This window comes from Charadrius vociferus, unplaced genomic scaffold (genome assembly GCF_000708025.1).
Source record: "Charadrius vociferus isolate BGI_N301 unplaced genomic scaffold, ASM70802v2 scaffold244, whole genome shotgun sequence".
Classification (NCBI taxonomy): Eukaryota; Metazoa; Chordata; class Aves; order Charadriiformes; family Charadriidae; genus Charadrius; species Charadrius vociferus.
Window position 1 is genome coordinate 4,127,687 of NW_009648822.1, and position 16,459 is coordinate 4,144,145.

General features: G+C 39.2%; 1 protein-coding gene across 1 annotated transcript in view; it reads left to right on the top strand.

Moving 5' to 3' along the window:
* Positions 1-15,407, top strand: part of EDIL3 (EGF-like repeats and discoidin I-like domains 3) — a 203,091-nt gene extending 187,684 nt beyond the window's left edge. Inside the window, exons 10-11 of the mRNA XM_009886882.1 lie at positions 5,641-5,796; positions 14,771-15,407. Coding sequence (XP_009885184.1) covers positions 5,641-5,796; positions 14,771-14,920 — 306 coding nt within the window. The 3' untranslated portion in view covers positions 14,921-15,407. The remainder of the gene's footprint in view (positions 1-5,640; positions 5,797-14,770) is intronic.
* Positions 15,408-16,459: the final 1,052 nt, after the last annotated feature.

A 16,459-nucleotide genomic window follows, 5' to 3' on the forward strand; every position in this document is an offset into this window, starting at 1 on the left:
AAGTCTTCCACCCCATCTCTCTCCTTTGCATCTTTGAGTTGAAGCTGGGATTGTTTGTCCTGAGATGGAGAGGCACAGCTGAAGGTAAAGACCTGCTGCCCCCCGGATTCTGAGAGTTCTCTCTTCTTCTTTAACTTTACAGTGTAAATAAGGAGTGTGTTATTTTTAAAGACTGTCTTCACTTTTTGTGTGTTGGTTCACCTGATGGAGTATCCTCACAAAGCATGAAATGGATTTCTTTCAGATGAAATAAAGCCAAAAGACGTGCTTCAAAATTTGGTCCAGACTAGCTGAGAGTAAAAACCCTGCAGTACACACTGTGTGGACACCCTGTTCTCCATACCAGCTGCTTTCCTTTATGGATCTGCACTCATTGCACTGTGCAGCTTGTCAGTATAAACATAGCCTACCTGTGCTTGTTGGTTTCACGGTCTTCAATGCTTTGGGCAGCATGACTGGGTCTTGCTAGCTATCAGAGAATCACAGAATGGCTGAGGTTGGAAGTGACCTCTGGGAGTCGTCTTGATCTAGCCACCCCAGTCAAGCAAGGCCACACAGACCCTGTTGCCCTGTAGGGCATCCATCTCCTCTGTTAATGTTTGAGGTGCTGGAGACTTCAGCAAGGCTTTGCCATCTTGTAAGCCAGAGTCACAGTGTGTGTTTCTGTTCCAGGAGAGACTACTGGAGCTGTGTGGTCACTCATCTTCCACATATCATCTCATGAAAGCTAACCACTTTCTCTCCCGAGTCCTGTCCACACATGGTTTATCATTCATGTGCTGTCCTGCCTCCTTAATAGTCCCAGCAAATCATAGAATCATAGAATGGTTTAGGCTGGAAGGGACCTTGAGGATCATCAAATTCAAACTCCCTTGCCTTAGGCAGGAACACCTCCCACTACACCAGGCCTTGAACACCTCCAGGGATGGGGCAGCCACAACTTCCCTGGGCAACTTGTTCCAGTGCCTCACCACCCTCAAAGTGCAAAATTTCTTCCTAGTGTTTAATCTAAACCTGCCCTCTTCCAGTTTGAAGCCATTCCCCCTCGTCCTATCTCTGCACACCCTAGTAAAAAGTCCTTCCCCAGCTCTCCTGTAGCCCCTTTAGGTACTGGAAGGCCGCAATAAGATCTCCCCGGAGCCTTCTCTTCTCCAGGCTGAACAGCCCCAACTCTCTCAGCCTTTCCTCATAGGAGAGGTGCTTCAGCCGTCGGATCATCCTTGTGGCCCTCCTCTGGACCTTCTCCAACAGGTCCATGTAATGCCTGGAACTTAATTTGTTTCTACCAAGTACGTAGAAGAGGGAAGAGGTGTGTTCAGAGTGCAGAGGGGATGTTTGGAAAGTGTTATGGTTGATATTTCATGGCACATCGACTCTCTTTGTAATGAGCTTCCTGATATATCAGAGACCCAAGCCAGTAAGTTGTGGTAGGCAATGCATCACTATGAGGACTATCTTGAGTCCAGAAGCAGTGTAGCTGCGCTCAAGCACAGTGCCTGCAAATGCAGTTGTACTGTTTGCAGATCCAAACTGGTTTCTGGGCAGCTCTCCCAAACGTCCAGAAGTGTCTCACCTTATCTTCCTGCTGTTGGGAGAAGTGAATGTCACCAGGTAGAAGGTCTCTGCATCTATATGTTGCAGTTCTCAAGGAGTTCGGATGCAGAGATGGCTATATGAAGACTTGGAACATCTGCATAGTCAGGTGCTGAGAGCTGAGGTTTATTAGCTTTGGACTACTCAGAGCACGGACAGATGATGCATGTGACAGTTTTCTCTTGATCAAGAAGACGTACTTACAGTACAAGTACTAGTCACTCTACATTTAACTGCACACTGACACACAGTTCATGCTGCACATCTGTGCAGCGGTTCATTAAAAATGTTTCCTATTCAGGTGGATTTATCTTTGTGCTTTTCTTAAATTAATTCTCCTCCAAATCACACCGAATCGTCTTTAACATCTGAAGAAAGGTGGGAAACAGATATGTACAAAGGGAGTAGCTATAGCCCAGGAGAGTTCTTTCAGACACAAGATGTTAAACGGCTTTTTGATCAGCCGCTTGTAGAAATGTACATTAAACTGTAAACCATGGTTCTTCTTGTAACCAGCTAATGATCCTATCAGTCGCAGACTAATTGCCTCTACCTCATTCTAAATTCTGCTGCATTAAAAAAGCCAAAGTCACATTCTGATCCTGTTAATCACATTCAGCTTTGAAGAGTACGTAGTGGTTGTGTGTTAATTCAACTTCTCTCCCTGGTAATTTGTTTGATTGCCTGTTACTTGCAGTCTGCACTAACTGAATAAATGTGTTCTGCATCCTGATGGGAAACTATGACATAGGTTTAAGCTATTTTAATGCAGATGTTTTGCCTAGAGATTGGGGTAAATTCTTCTCACCTTTCTGCTTTAAAGTACTTCCAATAGGAGAAGTGAAAAGCAAAGGTGTTAACCCTTTGCAGAAGGTAATAAAGCAACAGACTAAAAGCTGTATTTCTTTAATGCTAGGTTAATAGCAATCTTTATTGCCTGAAGGCTTCTCATAAGCTTATGAATAAATAAGTAAATAAGATACTAAAGTATGAGGTGGAGATGTTGGTGCTATATCCTTTTATTCTTTTCCTCCATCTCCAGCAATACGTATTGTGTGTATTGTCAAGACCTAGAACAGAATCTGTCTATTCATTACTTCCTTTTTTTCCCCATTTTTTAAAATATAATACACACACACAAACATACACACAGATATTCCACACAGTGCTATGCAACTCTTTCAGAAAAAGACTGAACATATGCCAAATTACCTTTCAGCTTCCCACATCATTTTTCTGAACAAGAGTACAACACCACTGGATATGTCCTATAAGAACAAAACTATTTTTACTAGGACATTTTTATTAACATTGGATCTGTGTGATAATAAAGATTTATTGTGATTTTACCTTTGAAATCCCTTGAATTTTAATGAGAATTTTTTTCCCTGTTCTGAATTTCAATGAGAAGTACTCTGAGTGTCATGGCCATGTTAAATATTTGTGAAATACTTTTACATTACTTTCAACATTTTAAAAACAAACAACTTTTTAATGGAGGCATTTTTTCAAGTTAACATGAGAGATATTAACTTTTAGTATAAGAAGCATTCTCTGCTAAAAAGAGGTTACACTTGAAAATGCTAATGTTAAAATTATTTATAAAAAGAATCTAAAGTTGACTCTGAAATGTTTCGTTCAAGTGCTGCCTAGAAGTGTGGACCAATTAGTGATTCCTTACCAGGTCAGCCTTTTTGAAAAACAGACTGTTCATTTAGACTCCAAAATATTTGGAAGCAAGGTCTGGAGACCTGGTGTTTATTAATTCATGAAAGACTTATACTAATTAGCAGCCTTCATTTCCCAAAGGCCCACTTAGGCTATGGAAGCAAGCACCCCTGCACTCCTTACAGAAGAAAGAAGTCCCTTCAAGCAGCATCCAAAGCGGACTCCCGCTCTGAGTGATCATTAGTTGAGTCCCCTTCTCTCTCCATTGACCAAAGAGAAAACAAAAAGAGTTTTGCCTTCCAAGGATACTTCCCTCATATTCTGGGTTGCTTCTCTGAGCAACATCGCTGCTATCAGATGGCAATAAATTAGTTTATTCTGGTAGAACCAAAACTCTTGGGCCGTCTGCAGACAATGACATTTTCCACTTACTGTCGTAGTATCTCAGTATTGAAGCTTTAAAGTTATTCCTTTTCTTAAAAGGATTTGCTACTCATTATTTGCTACCTGTCTTTAAATATTGGGCCAGGGGTCTCCAGTCTTCCTTGTCCGATTGCTCTAGAGAGTCATTTTTCCTCCTCTTTTCTTGTAAGTGTACTTTTCTGTGTTTTCTTCTTTACAGAGTCCAAACTGTAGTGTCCATCTTTCAAAGGCATGGGCTTGGATTAGCTGACTTCTTCTGCTTGTTTATTTTTCCTTCTCTTCTCACGATTAATTTTTTATGCTTTGTATTACATCTGTTCCTCCGTCTTGCCCCACATTCCAGCAAAATCTAGTTTGCTCAGGGGGCCTCAGCTTCCCAAAATCACAAGACTGGATCTTCAGCATTTTATCAGCCAGAGATTCTTTATTTCTTCACTTTCTCTTTTGAATTTTTTGCTGTAAAAACATATAACCCACCATCTCATGGAGTTCAGCACTCTTCTCATTTTACTGTAATATTTTTACTATTAGTCTCTCTTGCCTGATTTAACGGACAATATTAAAAATGCCGACTGCTTCACAGCCATTTATTGTTTGAAATAAATCTACCTTTTTTCTTTCTTTTTCTGGCTTGCTGCATTGCTGGAGGAGACAGTTTTAGCTTCATATTTCAAGAAAATATCAATTTTGATAGGGAATTCAGCTCCTCCATTCTTCCTCTAAAAATACGTTATTAGGTCAATTTACTTCTGTTATTGTATTCTGTTCCTTGATCATTTTAATCCAAGGCATCTGGCCCGAATCTGTTATATTCAGTGTTGGGTTCTGGTTCAAAAGAACTGATCACAGATGTGCTGACCCATGTGAAACCCACTTGAAAGCTCAGATTTTATTAGGCTTTACGATTCCTGCCTTGCATTTTTAAAAGACTTGTGCTAAGATTATGAAATAAAGAACTCAAAAAAATCAAGGAATGAAAAAGTCAGAGCTTTAGAGGTAGAAAAAGAAATAAATGCTTAAAGAGAGAAGAAAAGTTCAGCATGAAAAGTGTGATAGCAAATGTTTTAAAGCACTTAGTAAAGCACCAATTCTGTTACTGCAAAGGAAATGGAATGGCACTTGCGGAATCCACCTCTGGGGTACAGTATTCTGATTATTAGGAGCACATGGAAAGGCTTTTTGGCTACAAAATATTTGCAGTGGAGACTGCTGTTTTCTTGGGACTGTGTATGGCACCTAGCACAATGGAAAATGGTACAAGAGTAGCCCTGTTGTGTCATTAGGTGGCATAAACTACAGGCAACAAATAGAAAACAAAAGTAAATTCACTTGGAACTTGCAGAAGGAAAGTTACTGTCTGTGGTGCCAGCACGCAGCGGACATGTTGCAAAGCAGTGCAAAGCCACCCCTTGGACTGTGTCCTCTCTCACCATGCACTAAGGGGCTTTCTAACAACCCTGGGTTTCCCTGCCTGCATCCAAGAGCCGCCTGCGAACAGTGTGCGATGTGCTGCACCGTTTCGCTTTGGTGAGGTGTAAAGTCAGACTGCAAATAGAAACTGTTCTAATTACAGAATCACAGAATCACAGAATAGTCAGGGTTGGAAGGGACCTCTGGAGATCATCTAGTCCAACCCCCCTGCCAGAGCAGGGTCACCTACAACAGGTTGCACAGGATGGTGTCCAGGCGGGTTTTGAATGTCTCCAGAGTGGGAGACTCCACCACCTCTCTGGGCAGCCTGTTCCAGTGCTCCACTACCCTCAAGGTAAAGAAGTTCCTCCTCATGTTAAGATGGAACTTCCTATGTTCAAGCTTGTGCCCATTACCCCTCGTCCTATCACTGGGCACTACTGAAAAAAGACTGCTCCCATCCCCCTGGCATCCTCTCTTTAAGTATTTGTAAGTATTAATTATGTTCTCCTGTGATTTGTTTTATTTCTGTTTTGTTCTGTTTAGGTTGACCTGCTTGTCCCTACGAAAATCACTGGCATAATTACCCAAGGAGCTAAAGATTTTGGTCATGTCCAATTTGTGGGATCCTACAAGCTTGCTTACAGTAATGATGGGGAGCACTGGATTGTATACCAAGATGAAAAACAAAAGAAGGATAAGGTAAAGCAAATTGATATTTTGGTTGCGTTTACAGAGGACTACATCTGCAGCAACTGCAGTGCTGGAAGCCTGTAGATTATTGCATGCTGCCTGCTTTATGGGGTTCCATACGCATAGGATCCCACAGATGAAAGTCAAGGTGAATAAAAAAGTCATATAACACAGTGACATTCACAGTGCAGTAATATCATACCTATCAGGGCAATACACCTGATTTAGCACTGTTAAATATGGGACATAAAACTTTATGGTTCTCCATTTATTGGAATTATTTCTTCCTTTAACTCTAGAGGAGAAGGTATATAAATAGCGGTTTATTTGTATATACAAAAACAGTGTCTCAGTGCATATTTTCGTAAGTATGCACTATTTTCTGTTATGTTCTGTAAAGCACATCTTTAGTGTACTTCATTGCCTAGCCGTTTTGGATTGATATTTTTTTTCCTGGAAATTAATCACTAGGGTTTCAAACACCCAACGGAAAGATTATTTTTTATTACACTATTAAATGAATACAAAACATAAAAAGTTTCACAACTTCCTTTGCAAACGTTTAATGAGAGCTGTAGAGAAAGTCTAGGTTTGCTGATTGATTTACCTGGAAGCACTTAACTTTTCTCTTGCTATTTAGGATATTATTCATTATACCTTTTCTTTAAACTGTATAACAATTTTATACTGCAAATACCTATTCACAGGTTAAGAAAGAGATTACAGCATATGCATTTTTTAAGAGGAATGTTAAGCAAGCTGACAAAATGTGAATTATTTATTAAATATCTTGGTGGGATTATGTCTGTTTGAAACAAAAGATACATTAATAAAAATGCCAGGTGCCTGATATGTCTAATAACACGCATCTTAAATCAGGTCTTTTTAACATCTGTATTCAGCGTGATAAACGTGCACTTATTTTTCTTAGAATAAACAAAAATCCTTTGGTAAAAAATTAATACCCTTCATATAGGTCAATTCAATTAATTTTTTGAAGTAATGAGAAAGCTTTTGATATGTATCGATGTGTGTTGTTTGAGTACAGGTAGATCTATTGATGAGGGGTTTAGACAACTGCATCTCTTAAATTTCACTAATTGATCAAATGTACACCCATTTATTAGAGGAAGGTGTCCTAAATTACTGGGTTAAATATGTACATAACTGTATGTGTGTGTCAGCATAGACATGTCACCTTTATAATATTATCCAAAGACGACATTGTAAAGTCCCACTCTTAAAAGCCAAATAGCAGTTCACTGTGGTTTTATCCTGCACTAAGAGTTTTCCCCATCAAATTCTAAGGGATTTTAGATAGGGAAAACAAAATCAGGTTTTTTAGCCATCTAACTGAGAAGGTCCTGACACCAATGATTATGGATGTGTCTAGCATAATTGGTTGTCAGATAAAAATTGGAAACAAACAACTCACCTTTCACAGACACACCATAAATGCATTCCATATAAATGACAGATACTCACTTCAATACTTTGTACACATCCCATTTTAAATCCCGGCATTTAACAACAGAAGCAAAAGATCTACTGTGAATGAAATGTCGTCTCCAAGCCAAACTTCCATTAGTGAACTGTTGCATTCATTTTACTGAAAAAAAGAATGAACATGCATTCAAGTCTCCAGTGAGAAACACAGTACCAGTTGCAAGCAAATCTAAAAGAAAATGCACTCTCACTTAACAGCACTATTCCAGTCTACACTTGTTTATAGCATTTGCCAAATCAATTAAATTCTTTTTGCTTTCATCATCATCAGGATTGTTAGTTGTTATATGCATAGTCCATTAGGAACAATGGAAAACTCTTAATCATTGTCTTATTAAAACATCTCATATCCCATATTAATTAACATCCCTAAGAATGATACATGCATCTTATTATGATTCTTTAACAAATCAAAAGCAATTAAAAGCAGTGTGAGATCAAATACCCTTAGCTGTAAATTGCAAGTTATAACTTCTGAATTTCAATTTGTAAGAAATAAACAAGGTCACTTGATACAAGTCTAGACCTCAGTCTTTGAGTCAAAAGTCTGATGGCAGAATCTGACATTCTAGAAATGCTAGCTTAACCTGGCAAAATTTTATAGGAGGTAGGACTGGAAAGGATCTCGAGACAGCACCTTAGCACATACCTCCTGACCTACAAAGAGACTACGCTCCTCTCCTGCCATCCCCTCTGAGGTCTTCTCAGCAGAAAATGGGATTCAACAACCCCCAAGTCCCTTCCTGTCACCCTAGGAGTAGGTGCAAACAGTTAATTGTTAGAACTAAGGCTTATATCATTCACCTGTCCTTCATTTCATACAATGCTCATCCTGCACGATTCCCCATCAGATTATTATTTGTTTGTAGAAAAAGCCAGTGATAAAAAATCTACTATATAAGCTGTCTATTCCAGTATTTAAATATCCTTAAAGGTGGAAAGGTTGCTTATCCCCCTCCCAGCAGTCCATCCGCACTGTCCTCAGAGAACACAAAAATCTGATTTTATCTTCCTCTTTTCAGACACTTTGTTTTGATTGAAGCATGTTAACTTGTTTCTTCTCAATTTCTTATTGGGGAAAAAACAATCCCTGTTCTTTCAGTCTTTCCTCAAAGGGTATTTTTTCTCAACCTCAGATCATTCAGCTCTCCTGAAGTGTGGTTTCCCGAGCTTCTTTGTAGTTTTGCAGTCTTTAGCACAGAACTACTGCCTGCTCCATCATTCTCCATATTGTACCTGTGACATTGGTTATGACTTCCTAAGGTTTGGTTTGCTACTCATCATTATTAAATGACGCCATTGATCTTCTGCTCATTTCTCCAATTTTTTAAGACCACTATGAATTTTGATCCACTTTTCAAAAAGGGAAAAGCTTGTCCACATCTGCACTTTTAACAAACAAACCAATTTCCATCATCCATTTCATTACTGAAAAGACATAAATTCTGTTCAGCCAGAGGCATGGAGCATCACCCAGTAAAACCTCATAGTTTGACACCAAACCCTTCATCACCACTCCAGCTAGGTGTGTGTCAATGCTGTGTGCTCTGATGGGGTTTACCCACTGGATGTCTATAGCACCAGAAATACAGGCCACGCTCTGACCTGTGTGTAGTGGAACAGAAATATAAATGGAAAATAAAAATGGCCAAAGAAAAAGCAATGCTGTGCCTCATCCTTTGGGAGCAGAAGAGAAATAGCATCGTTGGTCCTATCTGATAGTAACATCTGCACAGGATCCACAACAATTTCTTTAGCTTAAGTTAAGGTACAAGATTTCACCCAAAATGCAAGAGCACTGTAGAAGAAAGCATGTTTTCACAGCAAAGTGAAACTTCCATGAAATGTTTCTTCTGTCCCCTGAAGATACAGAAGGGAGATAAAAGATAGTGGCAACTATCAACAGCAGCAAGCATAAATTATTCATAATTGACCCTCATTCATTCTATTTATTAACTGAACATCTTGATTTCTTCTATGAAGGATAAAATATATAGATTTCTTATTTCTTCTGCAAGTGATTTACTCATCCTATATTCATCCTGTGAGCTTCATACAATCATCCAATAATTTAGGAGAAAGCTGGTTCCAAAAACTTTCAGGGAAAGGAAGACAGGATAAAAGAAAAATAACTACCTTTAAAGTCCTAACAAAATCTGTCATTTTACATTCGGGAAAAGCAAAGATTAAAAGAATGTTTCAGACACAGAAATTATGGAGATACTGGTAGGCTGGTAGTAATGATTTATGGATGAATATTGTGACTTTAAAATGCATTGAAGTAAGAGCTGAGAGCTTAATCCTGCCTGGTGCTGAACATCTCACTGTTCAGCAGTTTACAGGATGAGTCCTAATGTGTCAGCCGATCTCAGTGAATTCCTGAAGCTATTAACTTCTGCCTCTTCATCATTCCTGAAGTTATTTTACAAAGGAAAAAAATACCCGCGTCTTGTATTCAGAAGTGCACGATGTGCAGCCTGTATCTTTGATCACTCTGCAACAAATTAGTTGTTTCAAACAGAAGGAAATATGGTGTTCAGTTTTCTTCTTCACACCATTTCGAATGGAAAAGCTGTTCCAAGAACAGTGGCTCCTGCAGCTCCTGTTTGTCTTCTGCTATTTTAACAGCCGGTCATTTGAGTTCACATCTGTGCTGAACTTCTATGAACACAGACGAAAACATACTAGTGGGGAAAAAAAGCATGTCTTTGAAAAATGAAGCCTTTCTCATTCATTTTAAATAGCTTGAATGAGTTGCCTGGAAAATGTGAAAGATTTTCCTGTTGTCCTCAAGAAGCAAAATAAATTACATTGCAGGCTGGCAAGTAGGAAGAAAATATGTTTTAGAAAAAGGACCAGAGCTAATAGCTATCTTGTTTTTCTCAACTAGAGGTCAGTAGCTCACTATGCCTCCAAAGCTAAGGACATCCAAACCAAATTTGACTTTTTTGGTTTTTGATCACACTCCACGTGTGATTTATAAATTGCACAGCCTGCTGTAGATAACTCAGGGCCAGCTGCAATGTCAAATGCCATTTTGGAGGTTTGGGTTTTTTTTAAAAAAATAAGATGAGAACACTTGAAAGTAACCTAAAGGAATCTAGCAGTCTGCAGCACTGTCAGGCAATATTAGCCATCAGCAGTGCAATTAACTGCAGGTAGGCAATGTCCAGTATGCAATTGGCCACTGGATTTGTGCACAAAATTATGAACTAGTTATAAGTTGTATGCTTTGCATGTCTAGGTAATTGCTATAGAAATGGAAGGCAGGAGCCTACTTATAAATGAAAGTTAGATCATGTCAGGTCAAAAATCTTTCTGCTAGATTTGCTAATGTTTTTTCTATATGGTGTTTAATTATTATAACACCTGGTTTACAATGATAGATTCGATTCCTACATATAACCTACATACTATTCATAGTTAAAGAGCTTTTTTTAGTAATGTTATTTAAAATATTATTATTATTTAGTAATAAAATTTAAAAATAATATTTTAATCTAACAGTAATCTCTTTTCTGCACTGGTTTAAATTATGAGTGACTCCTATTACTTTCAGCTGAGTTAACACAATTTTTATCAGATGAAGATGTAGCTATACTCATTGTAGGCTGTGCCTCCAGCACACATATCTCTCTCCCATGTACCACAATAAGAGCTGAAGGAAGACAACATGCTCATTAACGGTCTCTACCTTGGATTTCTAAAAGCATTTCTGGAGGGAAGTTGGTCTTCAAAATAGTTCTCTTTTTGCTTGGCTTCGAACTTTCTGTCATAAAGCACTTATAAACTATGTACAGTGGAGTAAATTCCCATTTTAGTAGCATCAGTAGATAGAGCAAGTGGGTAAAATAACAAGAATGTGATGTTTTGCAAGTTTGAAAGTTTTATCTGCCTGATACCTATTCTGAACTTGAAGAAATAATAAAGGTCATGTAATATATACTATTATTCATGCATCGACAAGAGAGGAGAAAGCAGTCCTTCTGGCACTGGACAGATCTGGAGTGGAAAAAAATCTACACCCACCCACAGAGATTTTACATATACCAACTGAAAAGAATGTCTTTTTTCTCCTCTTATTCACTCCAAAAATACATGTGCACATAAACACATACACATGTGTAATAAACCCCTGCCCAGTCTCTTAGAATGGAAAGCATCTTCCACAGGGTGGAGTATACTTATAAACAGCAGCTCTATTTCTGGTGAGAAATCATCCTCTTTAACCTGGTGTTGTTCACTGACATAAATAGATATATCCTCTGTGAAATCTTTAACATTCTACAACAGGATTGTCAAAACAGTCACCTTTTAACGTAGGAGCCACTGGTGTGGGTGAGGCTAAAGCCCTTTCCAAGGGAGGGAGCACCCTGTAGCAGATAACTAGAGAAATAAATAAATAAAAAAAAAAAATGGACTATTATTCTTCCCTAGTGTACCTTCCCAGCCTCTGGCTTTCCTCTATCTGTATTTTTAATACCACCTGCTGATTTTGCCCCTAACAGTTTATCTGGTCTTTAACAGTAGCTAAAGGCTGTGGAAACAGTACCACAGTTTAATTATGTGTTGTATGGGGAGCCGTGACCTTTAGGTGGCTCAGGAGAAGCCTGCTATCATTCCTTGTCCCCTCGCAGCTCTGATAGGGGGACAGCGCAATATTGCCCGCTATTGATTTTCTCCATGCCGCTTACGCATTCATAGATATCTATCATATCTCCTTTCAGGCTGAAGAAACTTGGTCCATTTAATAATTTGCGAAGGGACATTCTTCTGTCCTTGTGGCCATCTTGCCACTTCACTCTATATATTTGCTGTTAGAGACAAGGCAGGACTAGGTCTGGACCCACCCAGAACTCAAAATGAAGATATGTGCTGACTTTGTGCACTGACATGTTAATAACTTACACTCGGCTCTTTATTCCTTGACCACTAATCAGCTTGGGTTGTATTGTCATTGGGCAAATTTTTTTCATCTGAAAATGACATAGATCTATTTATTATAAATCCAACGTCAGGTTCTTGAATGCTGATAAATCTTTACAGTCTTCAGAGGTGGTGTATACTGAAACAAACTTCTCGGGCAGAAATGTAACAAATGAGCATTTATGGTATGAGGCTACTGGCTCTTCAAGAGCTTCTAATTGCTTAGATGGTTCATTTACTATTGACTGTTTGGGCATAAAACAACGGGTAATTAAAGAAAAATTACATTTGGCTACAGAAATAGCTTTTTTCTGCTGATAAGTCAGATGTACATATTTTGTCCTTTGTCCTCCCTGCTCTTTCCAAACTTTTGACTCCATTAGTGAACTTAAGTTGAAGTAAAATGAAGAGTGAGAAAGAATATATTTTCCCTATAAGAACTTTGCCATATGGTCCACAGCAAAAACATCCAGGAAAATTGCTCTCAGAATATTATATTTCATGCAGGTCACATTTGTGGATGCTGACAAAGCTTCCCTCACTTTCTGATAAATTTATTTCCTTAAATCTTTTTTCTGATCTAGCACTTTTAGTTAATTTCTTGAAACTGAATCTTGAATTTTGACAGAAAGTGAATTTCAGATTTTTAACCTCTGAAACAGATGAGTTTGACTTCAAGTGCTAATGAAATCATGTATGAGTTAGAAATAAAATTTAATTCCCATTTTCCTGCTCTAAGTAAATGACATAATCCTGTCCTGTTCAGCTGTATTTGTTGCTTGGTTTGCATCACATACTTTTATTTATTTTTCATAGCTAAATGTGGATACAAATACTGGGGCTATAGATGCATTCTTCTGGTAAACAGCAATGTTTTTTGTTCTAAGCCTTCATTTAAATGTTAGCTCTGAAATACTTCTTCCACAGGGAAAACAAAATAGACAGTAAAAGAATTTCCCAGTAGCTCTGCAGCAAGAATTGTCTGCAGTTCTGCATTGCTTATCATCTAGCTTGGTAAAAAATATCAACAGATATATTGCATGCATGCACAAGAAATCAAAGGAAAAAAAAATACTTTTAAGCTTTCCAAGCTGCATATTGTACATTGTGGGGTCCTACTCTGTAACTTTATTAATAAGCTTACTGCCTTTTATTGTATACTATATTGCCACAAATGAAACTCAAATTCAGGCGCTATCTTGTTAGCCCATGCTCCAGCTGATTCGTGCAATCAACACTCTACTTGGACAACAAACAATTTTTCCTGTGATAAATACATTTTTTTCCTTAGACTCAAGGCACTGTTGTTTCTGTGGTTAGTCTATCTGGAATTTCATCCATCCATCTTAACTCCTAGGTGCTTTAATGCTCCCATCTCTGTGTTAGTGAGATGCCAGATGAGAAGGGAAATTTATCACTTGTGAAAGAGCACCACTTGTGGAGGATACACATTTTGTTTCAGATGCCAAATTGATAGCACTTGAGAAAAGCTTCCAAAATTCAAAGAAAGGGTGCAGCATAGAGACCAAAAAGTGAAGATTTTCATATAGCGGTTTGTAAACATGTCACGAAAGATCCAGCTTGAGGGCTAAAATAGTAGATCGGCCTCTTCTGCATTCAACCTCTGACATTTTTCTGCAATAATTCAGTCATATAAGAAATTCTTCAGGAGGTTCATATTTCTTCTCTGCATGATGCAAATGACAATCATTCACTTCAAGTCAAAAAGCCACCAAATACAGTTTTTACAAATAAAAAGTGAATTGGCTGACATTTGAAGAGAACGAACATTTCCCACAAAAACTGAAAGTATCCCAAGAGAATAATCTGATCGTTTTGCCAAAAAGTGGTGCTGTGGCCTTTGAATTTAAATAGCGGCTGCTGAGGGAAAAGCCCAGCACTGTTTTTACACAGACAGAAGTCTGAGAACTCACGTATGTATTGGTTAACCCACACTAGTAGAAAAAACATTGTTAAAATGCACTGTACCATGCTAGGATTTTTGAATTTGATCACAAACCAATGCCCTTAATTCATATGCTGACTTTTGTTTGACAGAAGATAGTATCCCTGATAATCACTAACTTTACAAGGGTTTATATAGTTGCATCCAAGCTGTGATACAACAAAAATGCTTCTTAAATTATTAATGTTATTTTGTTGGAAACAATAACAGGATCTCCTGGAATTAATTTTATGTGATACAAATGCCAAGTAAAATGACATTTAAATTTTTAAATGTTAATGATTCTTATAGAACTTTTAGAGCGGGGCCCAGGGTGTTGGCAGAACAGCAGATGAAGCTTTGAATCGACGGTTAAATCTGCACCGGGACTGAGTGTGCCACGCTCATAGCCAGCTCTGAAGTCCCTGACATGCAATGAAATCCCCAGGTCTCAGCAAAAGCAGGTGCTCTTTGCAGCATCAGTTGGGTGCCCAGATGATCAAAATTCAGCGTGGAGATGAGGGAGGCACCCAGGGATGTCAGGAATGTACCACAGCTGTTCCTTAAGCCACATAGGCTTAAGTCTTCTTGTTACTCGCCCTCCAGGTGTTCCAGGGAAATTTCGACAACGACACGCACCGTAAGAACGTCATCGACCCTCCGATCTATGCCCGGCACATCCGCATCCTCCCGTGGTCGTGGTACGGCAGGATCACCCTGCGGTCGGAGCTGCTGGGCTGCACAGCGGAGGACTGAGGCAGATCTCCGTTGGGCATCGCAGCTCTCGGTGTAGCTACAAGTCCCTCCGTAGAAGAAACTGTGCAAAGCCTGTAGGATGCTGAGTGGGTTTTTCATGAACAAGTGCTTATTCTATGGTAGGCCGCTAACTGTCTTTCACAAGGAGGTCTAAGCCTGCCCTTTAAATGATCCAATCCGATTTTGTCCTTGAAATCTGTTAGTGTTGTCCCTTCTGCTGTGGAATTATCTTTCTAGTTCTCCTTTGAGTTGTTCACACTAGTTGAAACGTGTTAGGGAAAAACAGCAGCATCCTTTTTACAAGGGAAGAGAAATAGCATGACAAAGCTCATTTGCAGCTTTAGAAACACTGGGCTGACGAGTTCTCCATAAATCATACTGTCATCTTACTTGCAAAAAGTGATACTGCAGCTTTTAGCAATAAGTTTACTTGGGGATGACTGCATTATAGTAATTGTGCCTATCAAACACTGTCAGTATTTATGACATATATTTTGGAAGATACTCCGTGGTACTGTAAAACACAGTACCTGTGATATTACAAGCTACCTTTCATCATTTTCATCTGAACAGCAGAGTCCATGCACCTAAAGGGTTTTCCTAACTAACCCCATTTTCCTTCTCTATTTTGCATGCTATAGACATGACCTCCACCTTTTCCGTTTAGTATCACCACTAATGTTATTTTCCTTGAAAGAGGTGATCTGTTTGCATATGGAGCAAAATCTGCTATCAGTATATTATGAAGTTAATGAATTTGCCAAAGTTTATTAATTCTGCATGAGATGCGCTTTTTCAAGGAGGCTGAGATGAGATGCCAGGCTCCTCGTGGTATCTCATCTTAAGTACCCGCGCAGGTAAAGGCAAACAGCGCATCAGAAATCCCGAGCCCGTTTTGTGACTTGCCCCGGGGTGAGCACACAACCCTAGACGGAGCTGCCTGCCCAATTACTTCTTTCAAAAACCTCCTCAATTTCTGTGAGGAGGTAAATGTGGGGTGAAGCAATTAGGTGCTAAAAGACACACAAGGAGGAATGACTCCCTTACTGCCAGAAGACCCTCTCAGTAGGCTCTTCTTATGGTGGCGCTTACAGCCTTCCTCCCAGGCATGAAGGCAAGAGATCCTGTAGGAGTTCATCAAAGCTGGGTCCTTGGCACAGTCCACTCCCAACTACGTCTTTTCAAACATATGCCAGTGAGCCATTTTCATCATGCCTCATCTACAGAAACACTTCATACACACTATGTTCTTTTAACAACATGATAGCCAGCGACGACCCCAGTTTAAAAAGTAGATTTTGGGAGGAAAAGTAGACCAGTAGGAGGAACATTCTCCCCTGTGCCTCCGTTTCTGCTGATCATGGAGATAATGTCACCAACCTCTGTAGAGCACTCCCGAGTTTCCTTGGAACAAAGTGCTCTATGACTACGTTAGAGTAGCACCTGAGTCTAAAAAAAACCTGGGACAAGGAGCGAGGGGACGTTTTATCTGTTACCTGAAATAACAGCATTTGGGATTACTGCCACCCTTCTAATTTC